The sequence below is a fragment of the Syngnathus leptorhynchus genome, chromosome 10 (assembly GCF_054491065.1).
Source record: "Syngnathus leptorhynchus isolate UIUO chromosome 10, UIUO_Slep, whole genome shotgun sequence".
Classification (NCBI taxonomy): Eukaryota; Metazoa; Chordata; class Actinopteri; order Syngnathiformes; family Syngnathidae; genus Syngnathus; species Syngnathus leptorhynchus.
The window spans coordinates 10715073-10735108 of NC_141204.1; the positions used below are offsets into that span (position 1 = coordinate 10715073).

Consider the following 20036-nt stretch of genomic DNA (forward strand, 5'->3'; position numbering starts at 1 on the left):
CCTTTTGATGTGCTTAATGCGCTTGTTTGACATGTTGAGACTAGCGTGCCTTATACTCTCCATATTTTCTTGACATGCAATTCCTTACATTCGATTCATTTTCAATGCCAGAGAATGACCCCACAAGTAAATAAAAAAGCATTACAATATCCATGTGTTTGGCCACAACTTAGGTTTTAAGAATAAGGATGCACTTTACAACAACAAAACTGTAAATTGGAAGTTAAGTGAGCACCGATTCGCAGTTTTATGCTATTTTGTGACAGCCACTGAATGACTTTGAAAATCTTGAAATTAAATCCAAAATGTTGAAGATGGAGCAGGCAAGAATAATGAGAACAATGCACCTACATGATATCAACATTAAGCTGTAAAGTGCAACCTGTAAAGTATTCTCAGCCACACAGTCAAAAAGCCAATAAGATGACAACAATGGCCACCGAATGAATAAAAACAAAATCAATTCAACATGTTCATACAATGCAAATAAAACAACACATTTGGTCCAAATAAATCAACCAATGACACGTATAATGTTGACCTGCTGATATTTTCAAAAGTAGCACAAAATGCAGTAGCCAAGCTTGACACACATTAAAACCATGCAGGACGGATGACCATGTTTGTTGGGCTGGGAGAAGAAATGATTCATGAGTAAAACTCCCTCTGGATACATGTAAGCAACAGTAAGACTACAATAAAGGGACCTTCACACAGTTCAAGTGATTGTGTTAATTATGTGGAAAAGCTATTGATTTGTTTTTGTCATGCATGTTATTAAAATAAAAAGGCAACTCACTGGCCGCAGGGTCGGTCAAATAGCTGTAGCGCTTACGCAAAGCTAAGGAGGCAAAGGTATGGCGTCGTTCTGGCCTTTCATTCTGAAACAAAAACAAAAGATGTTTCATCATAAAAATATGCTCATGGGGTTATGTTTACTTAAATACATAATGTTAAGTCATTAATTTAGTTGGAAAATGACCTGTTTCGGGTGAGTCACCATTGTTGCAACCTTCTTTAATGTCAAGGGGTCATGACAGGATTTATCAAATCCATAAATTGCAAGAGTTACTATTATTTGTCAGTGTTCGTGAAAAGATTTCACTTAATAAATATTAAAGTATCGGACAAAAAAATGGGATCATCTTATTGACCGTGTCTATGCAAAGGGGGACAAGTGTTGAGAACCTTTGAGATGAAGGCACTAAATCAAAAATAATTTGACTGAAATAAGTATCATTCATGCGCCAAGCATTTTTACTCCGTACAAGCCAACAGAGGGACACAAAAAAAAACAGAAGCAGCTGTTTGTGTGATGATGAAGAGACTATTTACCTCATCGTCGGGATCGGACTCCATTTCCTGTGGGATTCCCAAGATGCATTGCGGCAGGAGCAGGGGGAGAGAGATGACAAAATGGAGAGTGGCGATATTGTCGTGAGATGGGGGTGATGACAAATGAAGCAGCAAAACAAGGAAAACAGAAAACATCAGGGGGAAAACCTGCTTGCATCATCATCATGATGAGAAGAGTAAAACATGGCAGGCAAAAAAACAACAAAGCTGGGCAGCAGCAGAGCAGAGCGCAATAGCAACAGAGATATACTTTGTGGGGTCTTGTGACTGGCTTCATATGCGTGATAAATAATAACACGCAAATAGGCAGTCAGCTCCGAAACCCAATGAGCGAGAGATTGAGTACCGTGTGGGTGAGGTGACATGAGGCAAAAAGGGGGACGGCGTGTGCTTAGGGACACTTGATGACTTGATGCCTACCTTTTTGTGAGTCGGCAGTGTGATGTTCAGATTGCAAATGGCAGTCTGCTGAAGACCTTTAGAGTTTTTGGGTTCTTTCAGGAACGACAGGCGGCCACAGGGCTCCTGACCCATATCTCGGATCTATACAAGAGACACAAAATGAAATTCACTACTTGGTTGCACAAGAGTTTTCATTTTGTAATTGAATTTCTACCATTTAGCTCTGATTGACAATTTTACCAGAATTTGTTTGTCCACGGTAGAAAAAATGAATCCATTTTGGAGGAAGAACTTTTTTTGATGAAAATGAAATGATTAATAATTTTGAAAAAACAACAACAAAAAACTTGTACCTTCACATTGAATGGAAGTCTGTTCTCCTTGAAAGAGTAAAAATTAAATACAAGCTGTTGTCCACTTTTGGTCAGCGGAGACAAGTTGCCATAGCAGTCCACATGAATGGGCTTCCCCTCCAGAACCTGATCCAGGACGATGACATGTTGACACCTCTTAATAATCAAATCAGATTTGAGGCCATTCAAGTTGGGTCAAATTTGGGGAAGTCCCACCTCAATGTCTTTACTGCGGGCCACCTCCTCAAAGTTCTCCTGCTGCTCGAGAGTCTTGTCCACTTTGTCGTCCGTCATGCAGAAGCAGCGGAGGCGCGCCTCCACCGGGTCGTTCATTTTGGCAAACACCACAAATTTGGCCAGGTACGGCACGCAGATCAGCTCCCGGTATAACTGAGACGCCAGACCCACCGTCTCAGGAATCTGGTGACAGTCTGCGAGCCAGAACCTGGGAGGAGAGAGAATTTGTTTCACAATATGAAGGATAGTGATCTGAGCGGGTCTCACAAATTGATTGTGCCGTACCTGGCCGAAACATTTGTGGTAAAGGAGACGCAATCGGTCACAAAGGAAAGCGGCGTGGTCCCTGTGATGTCTTCCCACTGGGCGGGGGACGTCCCTCCTGTGCGAGGCAAAGAACATGAGTGGTCGCTCCCTTTAGCTCTAATCATCTCAAGATGGCCGTGCCTGTAATGCTGCAGAGCAAACGCAGGCAAGGTGTCGCGTCGCCGCGGTGGCCGGTGGGGTGGCCTTCCGCCTGACGGGGCGGGACGGGGATGGTCATGGTGATTGGCTTGTGGAACTTCCTCCTCCTGGGCTCCACGGTGACAATTGGGCTGAAGGTAGCTCGATTCCCTAGGACTGCTCTCACCATGTCATCGGGAAGAGGCTGAGCCTAAAAGGGGGGCGGTGGATGGGTCATACCTTGACTTCTGAGTTAGGCTCAACTACCCAAGTCGTAGGTCTGTGATGATGTCATACGAACCTGCAAGCCGACACGGATCTTCTTAGTGAGCGCTCCCTGCGGGAAGGAGGCCTGAACCATGGGCACAGTGCTACTGGACAGGACGCCGCCGTCAGGACCCATGTGGTTGGATTCCTGCTTGATTCTCGACACCACGGCAAAATACTGGGGGAAGTCTCGGCTCACAATGCGGCAGATGCGCTTCTTCTCCAATTCAGCAGGGCTGTCCAATTCTGCAACGTGACCATCGGGAACAGAGTTGAAGGAACAACCTTCTCCGAACAAATTAATTTGCTTGAGAAGCGGCATATGACTACATAGTTATGTGGCACAAGAAGGAACACTTAGTCACGCTGTACTTTCTGGTTTTAATGTAGACGCTCTCAAAGTAGCGTGCCATTACCTTCTTCCATGCCGGTCAGCAGCTCCGTAAGTTCCTCTGGCGTGGATTCAAACTGGTGCTCCCGCCAGGTGTCGCCGTTGTCACTCCTCAACACAATCAGTTCACGTTCCTTGCCCCGCATGGAGCCGAAATGAGGGATCTCCACAATCACGGGACTGAAAGAGAGCACAAGGTCCAAATTTTAGGCTGCTTGTCCTCAAGGTTAGCGATGTCACATTTTTAAAGAGCAGTTCTTGAGCACATATTTTCTCCAGTCGTAACTGAAGCCTACCCAAGGAACTGGGCCCCGGCCGGGCCGACCTCCACAAGTCTGCTGACCAGGCCTTCCCCTTCCACCATGGGCGGCGGGTAGGCCAGCTTATGCCTCTTGGCCAGGCGACAGGTGATGCGAGTGGGCGCCGTGCACTTCCTGGGCGGGATGATGATGCGCATGCCGTTATGGCGGCTGCCCCTCATGGACCCGCCGCGCGCATCCACCATGAAGCTGACCAGGAACCTGCCGGACAACCGAGAAGAGCTGTAAGGCTGAGGAAGAAGACGCCCGGGCAAAGACGGACACAAGCCATGGACAAAAAAGTGAGGACCATCCCCCATGCTGTGATCACTGGACACCCAAACACGGAACGAAAACCAGAGAGGAAGATAATGGAAAAGCGCCAGACGCGACAAAAGAAAGGTGCTTTGAGTACCGAGAGCTGGCTCACGCCTCAAATTGAGAGGAAACTGAAGAGCGATGGCGTTTCATTCAGTTTGGAGGCAAGAGGTGAGATTGACGCCAGTGTTTCGGATCCTCGAAAGCAGCCATCAGTGATCAAATATTCACACACCTGCCCAGATGTTTCACGAACCAAAGGTGATAGGCTACTCGCCCAAAAGACGGGAGATTTGGCTTTCTGGTGATATTTCGGGATGACCCAAATATGCACTGTGCCATTTACACATGAACTTAATTGGATTTTTTAAAAACTTTTGAGTGCACATGTACAGCCACTGTTTGACTCCTTGTCAGAAAATAGCACAATGTGCAAAAGTATTGAAACAAATTGAAATTTCAGTTAAGATCATGTGTAAAAGTTTGAGTGCAGTTGAAGATTCAATCAGGAATTTCACCTGAAAGCTTCACATGCCAAATGTTTTGTAAGTTGTCTATCCTGTCTGCAAAATGACGGATACGTGGAGAAATGCGTCAAGCACAGTAATTCCCCCGCTTTATCACTGTGCTTACAATTTATTTTAGGTGTTTACGTGACTTAAGAAAGTATACAAAGCCGCTATTTTGAAACTGCTGAAAATTCTCAGTGTTCACAGATTTACAAATGCTTCTGGAATGGGGGATCACTGTATAAAGCCTTCCTGTGAGTTTTTTTTTTCTGTAAATGCAGTATAAAGTTATTCGTGTACTCTGTACGAGAAAATCAAGTACACAAAGATGACACGCGTGTACTAAGAAATGCAAATGAAACACCACAGCACACAGATGAGTGGGAGGAAAAAGGGAATGTCGGGAAAGGTAGCGGTGAATGAGTGACATCACTGAGGGGGCAGGGGAGGAGGGGGGGGAGTCACGAGTTACAGAGCAGCCAGCTCAGTCTTCACCTGGAGTCATACTGAGGGAGCGGGGAGGAGAAGCTGTAAAATAAACACATGGAGACAATGCAGGGAGAGGCAGAAGCCCCGAAACCTCGTTTTAGTATCAAGGCTGACAACCGCTGTCGGGATCTATGGTGACAAAACACAAACACGCCACCGGGACGGAAAGCAGAACACACTGACTAGGAGTCGACGCTCTTACCCAGAGTGGATGGGGCTGGACGCCATGTTGTGGCCATGGTCCACCGTGTCCGGGGTCCAGCTGTAGCGCCGCAGGCACTCAGAGTTGTATTCGTGGGTCACGGCCAGGTGCTGCAAACAGAGAGGGAGGGGCGGGTGAGCAGAGCGGACGACGAAGACGGGGGCGAAGGTGTGAAGAACGTGAGGAAGAAGAATATTGTTGAAAAGTTCTTTGATTTTAGTGGTTCAGTTCACAGAGGCCAGTGAGGCCAACTGCTAACATTCAAAATCATTTTGTTTCTTCCTTCTAGTTTTTTTGATATGGCAAGTTTCATTCACTCTTTGAAAATGTTTGTGTTGTGAATCTTTATGAGTTTCACTATTTGAATTGCAAAACTGCAAAAAAAAAAACAATATTCTGATTCACTCAGATGCATCAGCACATGATAATGTGTGTGACAGAAACAAGCATGGGTGAGCGAAGAATGAATGTGGGAGACCTGGAAATAATGACGTGAATTTATTGTTATTTTGATACCTTATTTAGTGGATCGACCAGGTAGGAGATGTCTTTACAGACACTCTGAAGCTTCAGGAGGAAGGAAGAGTCAAGAGTTGCACTTTATCACAAATTGTGTTTGCTTTACAATGATAACTAGAATTGGCAATTTCTGGAGAAATTGCGTGTGAAGGCGAAGGCACTTCACACTATTGTGGGACTCGAAATGATGATTAAATGACATAAAATTGGTAAATTGATGATTAAATAAAATAAAAATGTTAAATTAATGATGATGATGAAAATAATTATTAAAGTGATGTGTTAAAATTGAATGAATGAAAAAAAAATATTGGTCAAGCCGGATTCGAACTCGCACGGGAACAGCGAACTCGCACGGGAACAGCGCTCTTGCTCCAAATTCCAGTCTCTTCTTACTGAGCTAAACAGCGGCTTAGTGTTGCTGTGGTGGAATGATGATATTAAACGAGAAATAAAAATGGTACGCCGTTAAAACGGTAAAATGATGTTTTTAACTTAAAATTAAATGAAAAACTAAATGAATGATGAAAATAATTGTTAAAATGTGTTAAAATTGAATGAATGAAGAATTAATGAATAAAAAAATTATGGCCAACCGGGACTCGAACTCGCTCGCGGACGTGGCTCGTGTTCTTAGGATCATTGTCTTCTTACTGAGCTAAACAGCGGCTTAGTGTTGCTGCGGTGGAATGATGATATTAAACAAGAAATAAAAACGGTAAATGCCGTTAAAACGGTAAAATGATGTTTTTAACTTAAAATTAAATGAATAACTAAATGAATGAATGGAAAATAAATAAATAAAAAATAAAAGAGTTAAATAAACGAGTTAAGGAAAGAAATCATGAAAAAAGTTGTCAGATGTCAAAATTTGAACTCACTCCTGAACGTCGCTCGTGTCTAATGTGCCATTAAGAATGAATGGGGGATTTTAAGGCACAAATTTGCTAATTATGCAAAAACGGTAAATGTTATGAACAAATAAAATACTAGCAATCATGCCGTGAATTTTTGGAACGTGTGAAAGTTGGAATGGGGTGAATCGGTTAAAGCATGTGGGAGTAGTTAGGTGTCAAAAAAGTGGGAGGAATAAATTGTTTAATAATAATAACTAGAATTGGCAATTTCTGGAGAAATTGCGTGTGAAGGCGAAGGCACTTCACACTATTGTGGGACTCGAAATGATGATTAAATGACATAAAATTGGTAAATTGATGATTAAATAAAATAAAAATGTTAAATTAATGATGATGATGAAAATAATTATTAAAGTGATGTGTTAAAATTGAATGAATGAAAAAAAAATATTGGTCAAGCCGGATTTCGAACTCGCACGGGAACAGCGCTCGTGCTTCAAATTCCAGTCTCTTCTTACTGAGCTAAACAGCGGCTCAGTGTTGCTGTGGTGGAATGATGATATTAAATGAGAAATAAAAATGGTACATGCCGTTAAAACGGTAAAATGATGTTTTTAACTTAAAATTAAATGAAAAACTAAATGAATGATGAAAATAATTGTTAAAATGTGTTAAAATTGAATGAATGAAGAATTAATGAATAAAAAAATTGTGCGGCTTAGTGTTGCTGCGGTGGAATGATGATATTAAACAAGAAATAAAAACGGTAAATGCCGTTAAAACGGTAAAATGATGTTTTTAACTTAAAATTAAATGAATAACTAAATCAATGAATGAAAAATAAATAAATAAAAAATAAAAGAGTTAAATAAACGAGTTAAGGAAAGAAATCATGAAAAAAGTTGTCAGATGTCAAAATTTGAACTCACTCCTGAACGTCGCTCGTGTCTAATGTGCCATTAAGAATGAATGGGGGATTTTAAGGCACAAATTTGCTAATTATGCAAAAACGGTAAATGTTATGAACAAATAAAATACTAGCAGTCATGCCGTGAATTTTTGGAACGTGTGAAAGTTGGAATGGAGTGAATCGGTTAAAGCATGTGGGAGTAGTTAGGTGTCAAAAAAGTGGGAGGAATAAATTGTTTAATAATAACTAGAATTGGCAATTTCTGGAGAAATTGCGTGTGAAGGCGAAGGCACTTCACACTATTGTGGGACTCGAAATGATGATTAAATGACATAAAAATGGTAAATTGATGATGATTAAATAAAATAAAAATGGTAAATTAATGATGATGATGAAAATAATTATTAAAGTGATGTGTTAAAATTGAATGAATGAAAAAAAAATATTGGTCAAGCGGGATTCGAACTCGCACGGGAACAGCGCTCGTGCTGCAAATTCCAGTCTCTTCTTACTGAGCTAAACAGCGGCTTAGTGTTGCTGTGGTGGAATGATGATATTAAACAAGAAATAAAAATGGTAAATGCCGTTAAAACGGTAAAATGATGTTTTTAACTTAAAATTAAATGAATAACTAAATGAATGAATGGAAAATAAATAAATAAAAAATAAAAGAGTTAAATAAACGAGTTAAGGAAATAAATCATGAAAAAAGTTGTCAGATGTCAAAATTTGAACTCACTCCTGAACGTCGCTCGTGTCTAATGCGCCATTAAGAATGAATGGGGGATTTTAAGGCACAAATTTGCTAATTATGCAAAAACGGTAAATGTTATGAACAAATGAAATACTAGCAGTCATGCCGTGAATTTTTGGAACGTGTGAAAGTTGGAATGGGGTGAATCGGTTAAAGCATGTGGGAGTAGTTAGGTGTCAAAAAAGTGGGAGGAATAAATTGTTTAATAATAATAAGAAGAAAAATAAAGTAGAATAACAATAGTGTGAAGGCCTTCGCCTTCACACTAATAACTAGAATTGGCAATTTCTGGAGAAATTGCGTGTGAAGGCGAAGGCACTTCACACTATTGTGGGACTCGAAATGATGATTAAATGAAATAAAAATGGTAAATTAATGATGATTAAATAAAAATAATAAATTAATGATGATGAAAATAATTATTAAAATGTGTTAAAATTGAATGAATGAAAAATTAATGAATAAAAAAATTATCGCCAACCGGGATCGAACTCCCTCGCGGAAGTGGCTCGTGTTCCAAACGCCATTGTATTCTTACTGAGCTAAACAGCGGCTTAGTGTTGCTATGGTGGAATGATGATATTAAACAAGAAATCGGTAAAAACGGTAAAATGATGTTTTTAACTTAAAATTAAATGAATAACTAAATGAATGATGAAAATAATTATTAAAATGTGTTAAAATTGAATGAATGAAAAATTAATGAATAAAAGAATTATGGCCAAGCGGGACTCGAACTCGCTCGCGGACGTGGCTCGTGTTCAATGGACCATTGTCTTCTTACTGAGCTAAACAGCGACTTAGTGTTGCTGCGGTGGAATGATGATATTAAACAAGAAATAAAAACGGTAAAATGATGTTTTTAACTTAAAATTAAATGAATAACTAAATGAATGAACGGAAAATAAATAAATAAAAAATAAAAGAGTTAAATAAACGAGTTAAGGAAAGAAATCGTGAAAAAAGTTGTCAGATGTCAAAATTTGAACTCACTCCTGAACGTCGCTCGTGTCTAATGCGCCATTAAGAATGAATGGGGGATTTTAAGGCACAAATTTGCTAATTATGCAAAAACGGTAAATGTTATGAACAAAGGAAATACTAGCAGTCATGCCGTGAATTTTTGGAACGTGTGAAAGTTGGAATGGGGTGAATCGGTTAAAGCATGTGGGAGTAGTTAAGTGTCAAAAAAGTGGGAGGAATAAAGTAGGATAATAATAAGAAGAAAAATAAAGTAGAATAACAATAGTGTGAAGGCCTTCGCCTTCACACTAATAAGAAGAAAAACTAGAATTGGCAATTTCTGGAGAAATTGCGTGTGAAGGCGAAGGCACTTCACACTATTGTGGGACTCGAAATGATGATTAAATGACATAAAATTGGTAAATTGATGATTAAATAAAATAAAAATGTTAAATTAATGATGATGATGAAAATAATTATTAAAATGTGTTAAAATTGAATGAATGAAAAATTAATGAATAAAAAAATTATGGCCAAGCGGGATTCGAACGCCCTCGTGGAAGTAGCTTATGTTCAGAGCGCCATTGTCTTCTTACTGAGCTAAACACCGATTTAATGCTATTCTGGTGGACTGATGCTATTAAACGAAAAAAAAAAATGGTACATGCCGTTAAAACGGTAAAATGATGTTTTTAACTTAAAATTAAATGAAAAACTAAATGAATGATGAAAATTATTATTAAAATGTGTTAAAATTGAATGAATGAAAAATTAATGAATAAAAAAGTTATGGCCAACCGGGACTCGAACTCGCTCGCGGCTCGTGTTCTTAGGATCATTGTCTTCTTACTGAGCTAAACAGCGGCTTAGTGTTGCAGCGGTGGAATGATGATATTAAACAAGAAATAAAAACGGTAAATGCCGTTAAAACGGTAAAATGATGTTTTTAACTTAAAATTAAATGAATAACTAAATGAATGAATGGAAAATAAATAAATAAAAAATAAAAGAGTTAAATAAACGAGTTAAGGAAAGAAATCATGAAAAAAGTTGTCAGATGTCAAAATTTGAACTCACTCCTGAACGTCACTCTTGTCTAATGCGCCATTAAGAATGAATGGGGGATTTTAAGGCACAAATTTGCTAATTATGCAAAAACGGTAAATGTTATGAACAAATAAAATACTAGCAGTCATGCCGTGAATTTTTGGAACGTGTGAAAGTTGGAATGGAGTGAATCGGTTAAAGCATGTGGGAGTAGTTAGGTGTCAAAAAAGTGGGAGGAATAAATTGTTTAATAATAATAAGAAGAAAAATAAAGTAGAATAACAATAGTGTGAAGGCCTTCGCCTTCACACTAACTAGAATTGGCAATTTCTGGAGAAATTGCGTGTGAAGGCGAAGGCACTTCACACTATTGTGGGACTCGAAATGATGATTAAATGACATAAAATTGGTAAATTGATGATTAAATAAAATAAAAATGTTAAATTAATGATGATGATGAAAATAATTATTAAAGTGATGTGTTAAAATTGAATGAATGAAAAAAAAATATTGGTCAAGCCGGATTCGAACTCGCACGGGAACAGCGCTCGTGCTTCAAATTCCAGTCTCTTCTTACTGAGCTAAACAGCGGCTCAGTGTTGCTGTGGTGGAATGATGATATTAAACGAGAAATAAAAATGGTACATGCCGTTAAAACGGTAAAATGATGTTTTTAACAAAATTAAATGAAAAACTAAATGAATGATGAAAATAATTGTTAAAATGTGTTAAAATTGAATGAATGAAGAATTAATGAATAAAAAAATTATGGCCAACCGGGACTCGAACTCGCTCGCGGACGTGGCTCGTGTTCTTAGGATCATTGTCTTCTTACTGAGCTAAACAGCGGCTTAGTGTTGCTGCGGTGGAATGGTGATATTAAACAAGAAATAAAACGGTAAATGCCGTTAAAACGGTAAAATGATGTTTTTAACTTAAAATTAAATGAATAACTAAATGAATGAATGGAAAATAAATAAATAAAAAATAAAAGAGTTAAATAAACGAGTTAAGGAAAGAAATCATGAAAAAAGTTGTCAGATGTCAAAATTTGAACTCACTCCTGAACGTCGCTCGTGTCTAATGTGCCATTAAGAATGAATGGGGGATTTTAAGGCACAAATTTGCTAATTATGCAAAAACGGTAAATGTTATGAACAAATAAAATACTAGCAGTCATGCCGTGAATTTTTGGAACGTGTGAAAGTTGGAATGGAGTGAATCGGTTAAAGCATGTGGGAGTAGTTAGGTGTCAAAAAAGTGGGAGGAATAAATTGTTTAATAACTAGAATTGGCAATTTCTGGAGAAATTGCGTGTGAAGGCGAAGGCACTTCACACTATTGTGGGACTCGAAATGATGATTAAATGACATAAAATTGGTAAATTGATGATTAAATAAAATAAAAATGTTAAATTAATGATGATGATGAAAATAATTATTAAAGTGATGTGTTAAAATTGAATGAATGAAAAAAAAATATTGGTCAAGCCGGATTCGAACTCGCACGGGAACAGCGCTCGTGCTTCAAATTCCAGTCTCTTCTTACTGAGCTAAACAGCGGCTTAGTGTTGCTGTGGTGGAATGATGATATTAAACGAGAAATAAAAATGGTACATGCCGTTAAAACGGTAAAATGATGTTTTTAACTTAAAATTAAATGAAAAACTAAATGAATGATGAAAATAATTGTTAAAATGTGTTAAAATTGAATGAATGAAGAATTAATGAATAAAAAAATTATGTCCAACCGGGACTCGAACTCGCTCGCGGACGTGGCTCGTGTTCTTAGGATCATTGTCTTCTTACTGAGCTAAACAGCGGCTTAGTGTTGCTGCGGTGGAATGGTGATATTAAACAAGAAATAAAAACGGTAAATGCCGTTAAAACGGTAAAATGATGTTTTTAACTTAAAATTAAATGAATAACTAAATGAATGAATGGAAAATAAATAAATAAAAAATAAAAGAGTTAAATAAACGAGTTAAGGAAAGAAATCATGAAAAAAGTTGTCAGATGTCAAAATTTGAACTCACTCCTGAACGTCGCTCGTGTCTAATGTGCCATTAAGAATGAATGGGGGATTTTAAGGCACAAATTTGCTAATTATGCAAAAACGGTAAATGTTATGAACAAATAAAATACTAGCAGTCATGCCGTGAATTTTTGGAACGTGTGAAAGTTGGAATGGAGTGAATCGGTTAAAGCATGTGGGAGTAGTTAGGTGTCAAAAAAGTGGGAGGAATAAAGTAGGATAATAATAAGAAGAAGAAAAATAAAGTAGAATAACAATAGTGTGAAGGCCTTCGCCTTCACACTAATAATAAGAAGAAAAATAAAGTAGAATAACAATAGTGTGAAGGCCTTCGCCTTCACACTAATAAGAAGAAAAATAAAGTAGAACTAGAATTGGCAATTTCTGGAGAAATTGCGTGTGAAGGCGAAGGCACTTCACACTATTGTGGGACTCGAAATGATGATTAAATGAAATAAAAATGGTAAATTAATGATTAAATAAAATAAAAATAATAAATTAATGATGATGAAAATAATTATTAAAATGTGTTAAAATTGAATGAATGAAAAATTAATGAATAAAAAAATTATCGCCAACCGGGATCGAACTCCCTCGCGGAAGTGGCTCGTGTTCCAAACGCCATTGTATTCTTACTGAGCTAAACAGCGGCTTAGTGTTGCTGTGGTGGAATGATGATATTAAACAAGAAATCGGCAAAAACGGTAAAATGATGTTTTTAACTTAAAATTAAATGAATAACTAAATGAATGATGAAAATAATTATTAAAATGTGTTAAAATTGAATGAATGAAAAATTAATGAATAAAAAAATTATGGCCAAGCGGGACTCGAACTCGCTCGCGGACGTGGCTCGTGTTCAATGGACCATTGTCTTCTTACTGAGCTAAACAGCGACTTAGTGTTGCTGCGGTGGAATGATGATATTAAACAAGAAATAAAAACGGTAAAATGATGTTTTTAACTTAAAATTAAATGAATAACTAAATGAATGAACGGAAAATAAATAAATAAAAAATAAAAGAGTTAAATAAACGAGTTAAGGAAAGAAATCGTGAAAAAAGTTGTCAGATGTCAAAATTTGAACTCACTCCTGAACGTCGCTCGTGTCTAATGCGCCATTAAGAATGAATGGGGGATTTTAAGGCACAAATTTGCTAATTATGCAAAAACGGTAAATGTTATGAACAAATAAAATACTAGCAGTCATGCCGTGAATTTTTGGAACGTGTGAAAGTTGGAATGGAGTGAATCGGTTAAAGCATGTGGGAGTAGTTAGGTGTCAAAAAAGTGGGAGGAATAAAGTAGGATAATAATAATAAGAAGAAGAAAAATAAAGTAGAATAACAATAGTGTGAAGGCCTTCGCCTTCACACTAATAACAATAGTGTGAAGGCCTTCGCCTTCACACTAATGACACTGCGTTTACAACCAAACCACACAAAATAACACTTTGTGTATTAGATGTAACACTTTGTGTATTAGATGTGATTGGACTAGTGTTGAGTAAACGAGTCCATGACTTTCAAGCTTATATTGTAAAGGTGGTAAATCATGTTGAGTTTATATTTTGGCTGTGTATAGTTTGGGTGATGTCATCACTTAACTAGGTAGCTACATTGTTGCCACTGTTTATAATCTGAGGTTTACAGTTTCTGGTTTAGCTCCTGGCCACCAAAAGAACAGTGGGATGGGCAGGGAATCCTGCAGTGTGCCCTGAGATTTTCCAAAACAACAGACGGGAGGGGAGATGATGCACTACTCTTGTGTTAGCATAAAGTCCAAATTCTAAGTGCTACATACATCCTCTGCAGCTGAACAATAGGCAAAACCAAGCGGGATAAACAAAATTGTTCGCTTTACCGTGTCCTTGGTGGGGGCCAAGATCTCCTCGATCATCATGCTGTCTCGGGCGAAAGAGCTCCTGTTGAGGGTATTGGACCTATCCGAACTGAAGGAGCGGAGGCTAAATGTTACCACCCGAGCCAGCGCCGTGGGGCAACAATAAGCGACCGGCGTCAGGGAAACACAACACAGGACAAAAAGCAAGGAATTACGTTATTGCATGCAACCTCCAGGGAACATGTTTTTGGTTTTTATCTAAATGGACGAAAAGTGTCCAGAATTGTAAAGGAGGCGAAAAGGGAGATGAGATTCTGGAGAGGCAGGTTATTCAGGGATGGAAATACTACAACTACTACTACTACTACTACTACAAGGGCTGCATGATATTGGAAAAACACGTGATAGATATTGCCATATTGACATCATTGCGAACTAAGGACATTTTTATCATCTAATGAAATATTTTTCTTTCATGCGGCAAAATTTGTATTCTAATTCTGCAGGCACAACATTTAGTGTTCGCTTTGGTTCCTTTGAGTCCCACACTGCTTTTCTGCCGTATGGTGTACCACAGGGTTCAATTTGGGGCCCCTGCTGTTTTCATTGTATTTGCTGCCCCTAGATTCAATTTTTAAGGAAGGATGGCATTTCCTTTTACTGCTATGCAGACAACAGTCAAATGTATGTCCCATTAAGCTAAAAGGACACTTTCTCCTTAAGGCTACTTTGTCCTGTATGGAGGAAATCAAATCCTGGATGGCACCAAACTTCTTCAAGCTTTTACAGAAAGAACAGAGGTTACAGTGTTTGGTCCCAGTGGTCCTTGTAAATCTCATCCTGCTGGGCCTCAGTCTGAAATTTGGATATGGAATTGGACATTAAAGTGACAGTGAATAAATACCATGGCTTTGTTTTAAAACATAAGACCATAGAGAGTTTTATGTGTCTCAAAAGACAAACAACGAAGCCGGTCATTAGTGACAGGGGTCCGGGGGGATGAAAATGCAGAGCTCAGCATGTCGAGCGGGGGCGCAGTTGGGCACAAAGAGAAGAGCTTTTCTTCACGGCCGCGTAACCCAGCAACTCTGAGCTGCCTAAATGGACTCAGTGGCAATTCCCAGTTGGAAGTCTCCCGAGCCAACATCCGTTCAAAGGGTCGTCCTTCCTTTCAAGTGGTTCAATCTGTATCCAGAGTGTCACATCACCTGCCTCTCTCCTGCTTCCGTCTTTCTTCCGTCGTTTTTTTCTACAGAATGAGGCTCGGTTCATTCAGCTATCAGTCCCAACACTTTTCCGTCCTCTCAGCCACTTCAACCATCTCTCCTTCCAACCTTTTTGCATTCATCTTGCCACTAACCAATCTGTCTCCTTTCATCCCTTGAAGCTTCACTGAGCAATTTCCCACGAGTTGACAAATTACAAGCCATTCTTTATGAAGCTACTTGTGAACGACAATGGGCATAGGATGAGTTATATTAACATCGGTGCGGAATATTGAACCAAAAATCCGAAGTCCTCCTGGTGACTGCCACGGCATATTCACTGATTTATGACCCGTGCAACTTGGGACTTTGTTTACAGCTTGGCTGCCTTTCAACAAGGTCCCCTCTGTTTCGCTTTCAGACACTATTTCACTAGTCGCCACACTCTATTACAGTATGTCTAGCAAAACACTGGCGGTGTCAAAGTCACGTAAGGAAAGGCAAAGAAAGGCCATCGATTTCGACACCATGATAATAGTAATCCGGCTCTACGGGGGTGAGAGGAAAGTTAATGGGATTGGAAAAGCTTTAGCTAGCCTTCTACACTGCCGCTAAGCTGCTAACAGATGGTAGCTACAAGTCAAACAGCATCGAAAAGCGACTGACTGCCTCGACCAGAGACGCAAAAAAAACAAAAACCCTGAAACAATTCCTGCCCTTAACTTGTGTCCCTGGAAGTTGCCGCTTGAAAGAAAGCCACGTCAACATTATAGGATGAGTGTGCAAACCTCAAAAAGGTTTGGATAAAACAGTTAATGCAGCTTTTTTTTTCCATCATGGATGATGAATCAGGTAAACAAACAAGTGAGGGGGAATAAGGTCATCACAACATTGCAAAATAGGGACAAAACTACCACAAACAAACACCGAGGGACACGGGAGGGAAGCTCTCGGTTGGCGTTAAGGGGATTTGTGTGAGTTTAGGAGAGGGTGATACGGTACGCCATTCACAACTAAAGACTCCTACGACAAGATTCTGGTCTTACCTGATTCTAGGGCTAGAGCGAAAGTTGAGGTGCAGGGAAAAGAAAAGATAGGAGAGTGTCAAGCAAAGTCGGAGAAACCAAAATGTGTGTTGGCAGTGTGGAAGGCACAGAAAGGAAAAAGAAGTTCTTCATACTTTAGTCAATCAATTCAACATCAGATCATGTAAGACGGATTTATCATGAAGTTTACATTTTAACAAAATCAAATTGAGGTAGGCCTGCACAATCTGACAAAATCACATTGGTATGAAAAATAGTGGTAACCTTAGAGCAACACAGTGATAATTAATTTAATTTAAAAAAAAATTGCGCATGTGATCCAACACCAATTTCAGACGTCACGAAATGATTTTACAACTAATGAGGCTGTTGCCAAACACAATCATGATGCAGTGCAGTTGCGCATCACAGCAGACCACAACCAAAGCATATGCATTACATCTCATTACTGTGCAGGTGTACCAAATCCTGTGGCCCGTCTCAGAACTATTTCCAGTTGCGCCCCCAGAGCCTTGTTTCCACAAAAAAAAAGTGTTTTCCAAACTCACATCTGTAATCCACTTCTAGCCCCGATTTGTTTTTATCACTCTGACCATCCACAGTGTGTCAGTGGTGTTTTTCACTGCAGCGTTTCATCTGATTTAGGTTTGAGGAGCAGTCCACAGGAAACAGTATTCAGCTCATTTATTGCTCTAATCGGGGCAACTTTAAAACTCCGCAATTGAATGAGACCACGCGAAAAAAATGCTGAATCATTTTATCGGTTCCGATCATTAGATGGCAACTTTCCAACAATGTACCAGTGCACACTGTTCCACCAGGTATCATACATTTGCTATGTGCACCAAGCAGTGATGTAATGTTTTATCCTTTCTTCTTCTCCTGCATGTTCGTCTTAGCAAATGACAAATAGATACCTACCTGGCCGAGCGGGCGCCGATGCTGAAGCCCATGTAGCCCTCCTGAGGGAGGGAGTCATCCCCCAGCTCTTTGAGATCCTGGGGCCGCAGGTACTTGTCCGTGTCGCAGGTTATGGCATCCTCACCTGACGGAGAGATGGCAATAGCACCGTGAAATGTTTAAAGCAGAAAAGTAGTCCCTTATCATTTTTTAATCATACTGGAGGCCTCAGGACATTTATCTGCACGGTTTATTGCTGAATGCATCTGCAGGGCCTACTGCAACTTTGTTCTTGTTTGATGTTAAAGCACCCAAGACCATGCAATGGACAGTAAACATTACAATATAAAAACACACACATATATAAATATCAAATAGATAGATCCATTTACATCCAGAGTCACTCTCTACCATCTCCTTGACAGCAGAGTCACCAACAGCCCCAAGGCACAAACGACAAGGTGAGCAGAAAAGTGAAGCAACACCACACCTCGATCGGCGGACCGGTGGACGATGACACGCCGCTCCACGAAACGGGTGGCGCGGCTAGCGTGCTTGGCTTTCTCCCTCATCGCTGGATGGTGCTTGTGCACCGCGCAGCCCAGCAAACAGTGCGCTCGTTCACCGCAGCCCCTCCCCTCTCGCCTTCGCAAGTGCCGCACTACAATCGTACTCAAGTTCTACTAGAGCACCACTCGTTGCGTTTCCGGTCTGGTATTCCACAATAAAACCTGACAATAATAGTTATTTAACATTTGATAAAATGGTCAGATCATGAATTCGCCGAGACTTTAAAGAAGAACGCAAATGGAATTAGTTCAAATTCCTATTTAATTATTTTTGGCCGTTGGCATCGACTTACGTGTAGTCGTTGGGACGTTTTGGATGACATACTACCGAAAAATTAAGTCACCTTTGCGGTCACGTGAGACATGTTAACGTGAGACGAACATGTTTGTGCCACTGTTTGTTTTGTACAACCTTCCAAGTCGAACGTTATTTTTTATTTTGTGGACTTTCGCTTCCTGTTGAGACTGGCTGCTATTGTCTTACTTAACTACCCACTGTCCAGTTCACAGAAACGACTTTCAAAAGACATTGTTTTTCCGCATCATTTGTCACTTTCTTCTCTTGACATGCAACGGTAAAATCTTAAATTTACACACCGTATTCAATAAAAGTTGTGCTACGGTTACAACACATTTACAGTGAATTTATCATTACATTTTGAGTTGACTTACCGTTCTCCGACGCAGCCATAACTCCTTTTTATTTAGATTTTGCAAGTCATTTTTAATCTCTTACACGGTGAAAAACTTCCAAAAATAGTTGGTCGCTTGGTGCACAGGGAGGAGAACTCGTAATGTCCGGTGACATCTGACGTCTACAAAGTCCCGAGTTAAATCCCTTAAGAAAAGCTCATCTCGTAGGCTTTAAAGAGGTGACACTCGTCTCCGCAAACGCCTATTCTGACGCACCAAGAACGTGTCGGCCACAAACAAGCACTGACGGTCATCTCTTCTTCGACGGTGGAGGAGTTCCAGAACCCACAAATGCCAAGTTTTGGCAAAAGAGGGAGGAACCCAATTGAAACTGACGGGAGGAAGTGAACAAGTTGCAAACTTTGCACAAGCGTCCAATTGTGCAATGTGTGATGCACATCACGTATTTAGAAGCATTGAGAGCCTACACGCAGATTGTGACCAGCCTGCAGCATAACAAGATTGGCCATCTAACCCAGAAGGATTAAAGCGACTCTTTACATCCACTCTCTCCTCTACACAAGTACACCACCTGTGAATCATTGTACAAGTCCTCTAGAAGGGATCTTCAGTCTATCCAGTCCCGACTCATACCTGTCATGTCCCCTATCAGTTGACACTACGTACAACCCCACGCACACAACTGTTGTCAAGGCAACACATCCGCAGAGCAGCTCATCAATTTTACAAAAGCGGATGACGGTAGGAAACAAAGCTCAGGAGACCCAAGCAGCTCGCTCTTGTTGTTGTTGTTGTTGATATTTGGCAAGGCCTTTGCGGCACTTTAGAACATCTCCAATGCAACAAAAATGCAGGATGGAGAGACGGAGATGAAAAAAACAAAGGAGCTTTTAGTGGGAAATAGCATGCGTACTGTGAGTTTGCAAGGAGAGGAACGGAATTTCAGAATAAGCCAGCAGGGAGTTCACGTCGGGAGCAAAACTAGCTTCAAATCTGGGAGGTAGATGTTAACACACTATACGGACAAAAGTATTGAGACAAATTTGTTTGTTGTGAGTACCGTAAAGAGAAAAGTCAATTTTTAAAAGAAGATGAAGAACCACACACAAGAAAGCAAAGCCACAACCAGAGCGGTTTTGACGGCAACCTAATGAGCCGATACCTTCATCGTCATCTGACATGGACTCCTCCTCCAGACATTCAGGCACATTGGCCCAAACTGTGAGATTTGAATGCATGCGCCGTAACACATGCGCACGTGTTAACACATCACAACAAGGCACAGTTTCTATGACAGTAAAATCATGCCGTGCAGGAAACAAAACAAAAAACTGTTGTTAGCTTACCTTCGTCATCTGACATGTCCAGGAACTCGTTCATGGTTTCCGGGACGTTGATTTTGTGTTTTTCGGCTGCACTCTGTTAATATTGGAGGGAAAGTAATCGTAAGAGGAAAAATACATGATACA

At 39.8% G+C, this 20036-nt stretch overlaps 1 protein-coding gene across 8 annotated transcripts in view; it reads right to left on the minus strand.

Annotated features, from left to right (window-relative positions):
• The window catches only part of LOC147050384 (ankyrin-3-like), a 77224-nt gene that overhangs the window by 16083 nt on the left and 41105 nt on the right, over positions 1-20036 (minus strand). For 4 of the 8 annotated variants that reach the window (XM_085923061.1, XM_085923060.1, XM_085923063.1 and 1 more), the window contains 17 exons: positions 19914-19986; positions 19730-19786; positions 17366-17489; positions 14215-14317; positions 5784-5834; positions 5268-5377; positions 5072-5104; positions 3747-3971; positions 3476-3630; positions 3094-3305; positions 2796-3003; positions 2634-2730; positions 2328-2556; positions 2112-2237; positions 1777-1899; positions 1336-1362; positions 800-881 (listed from right to left, as the gene is read on the minus strand). In XM_085923061.1, the coding sequence (XP_085779187.1) occupies positions 800-881; positions 1336-1362; positions 1777-1899; positions 2112-2237; positions 2328-2556; positions 2634-2730; positions 2796-3003; positions 3094-3305; positions 3476-3630; positions 3747-3971; positions 5072-5104; positions 5268-5377; positions 5784-5834; positions 14215-14317; positions 17366-17489; positions 19730-19786; positions 19914-19986 (2035 nt within the window). Of the gene's footprint in view, positions 1-799; positions 882-1335; positions 1363-1776; positions 1900-2111; positions 2238-2327; positions 2557-2633; positions 2731-2795; positions 3004-3093; positions 3306-3475; positions 3631-3746; positions 3972-5071; positions 5105-5267; positions 5378-5783; positions 5835-14214; positions 14318-17365; positions 17490-17834; positions 17976-18585; positions 19693-19729; positions 19787-19913; positions 19987-20036 lie in introns of those variants that run through there. The other 4 variants (XM_085923059.1, XM_085923066.1, XM_085923065.1 and 1 more) reach the window with 4 other exon arrangements.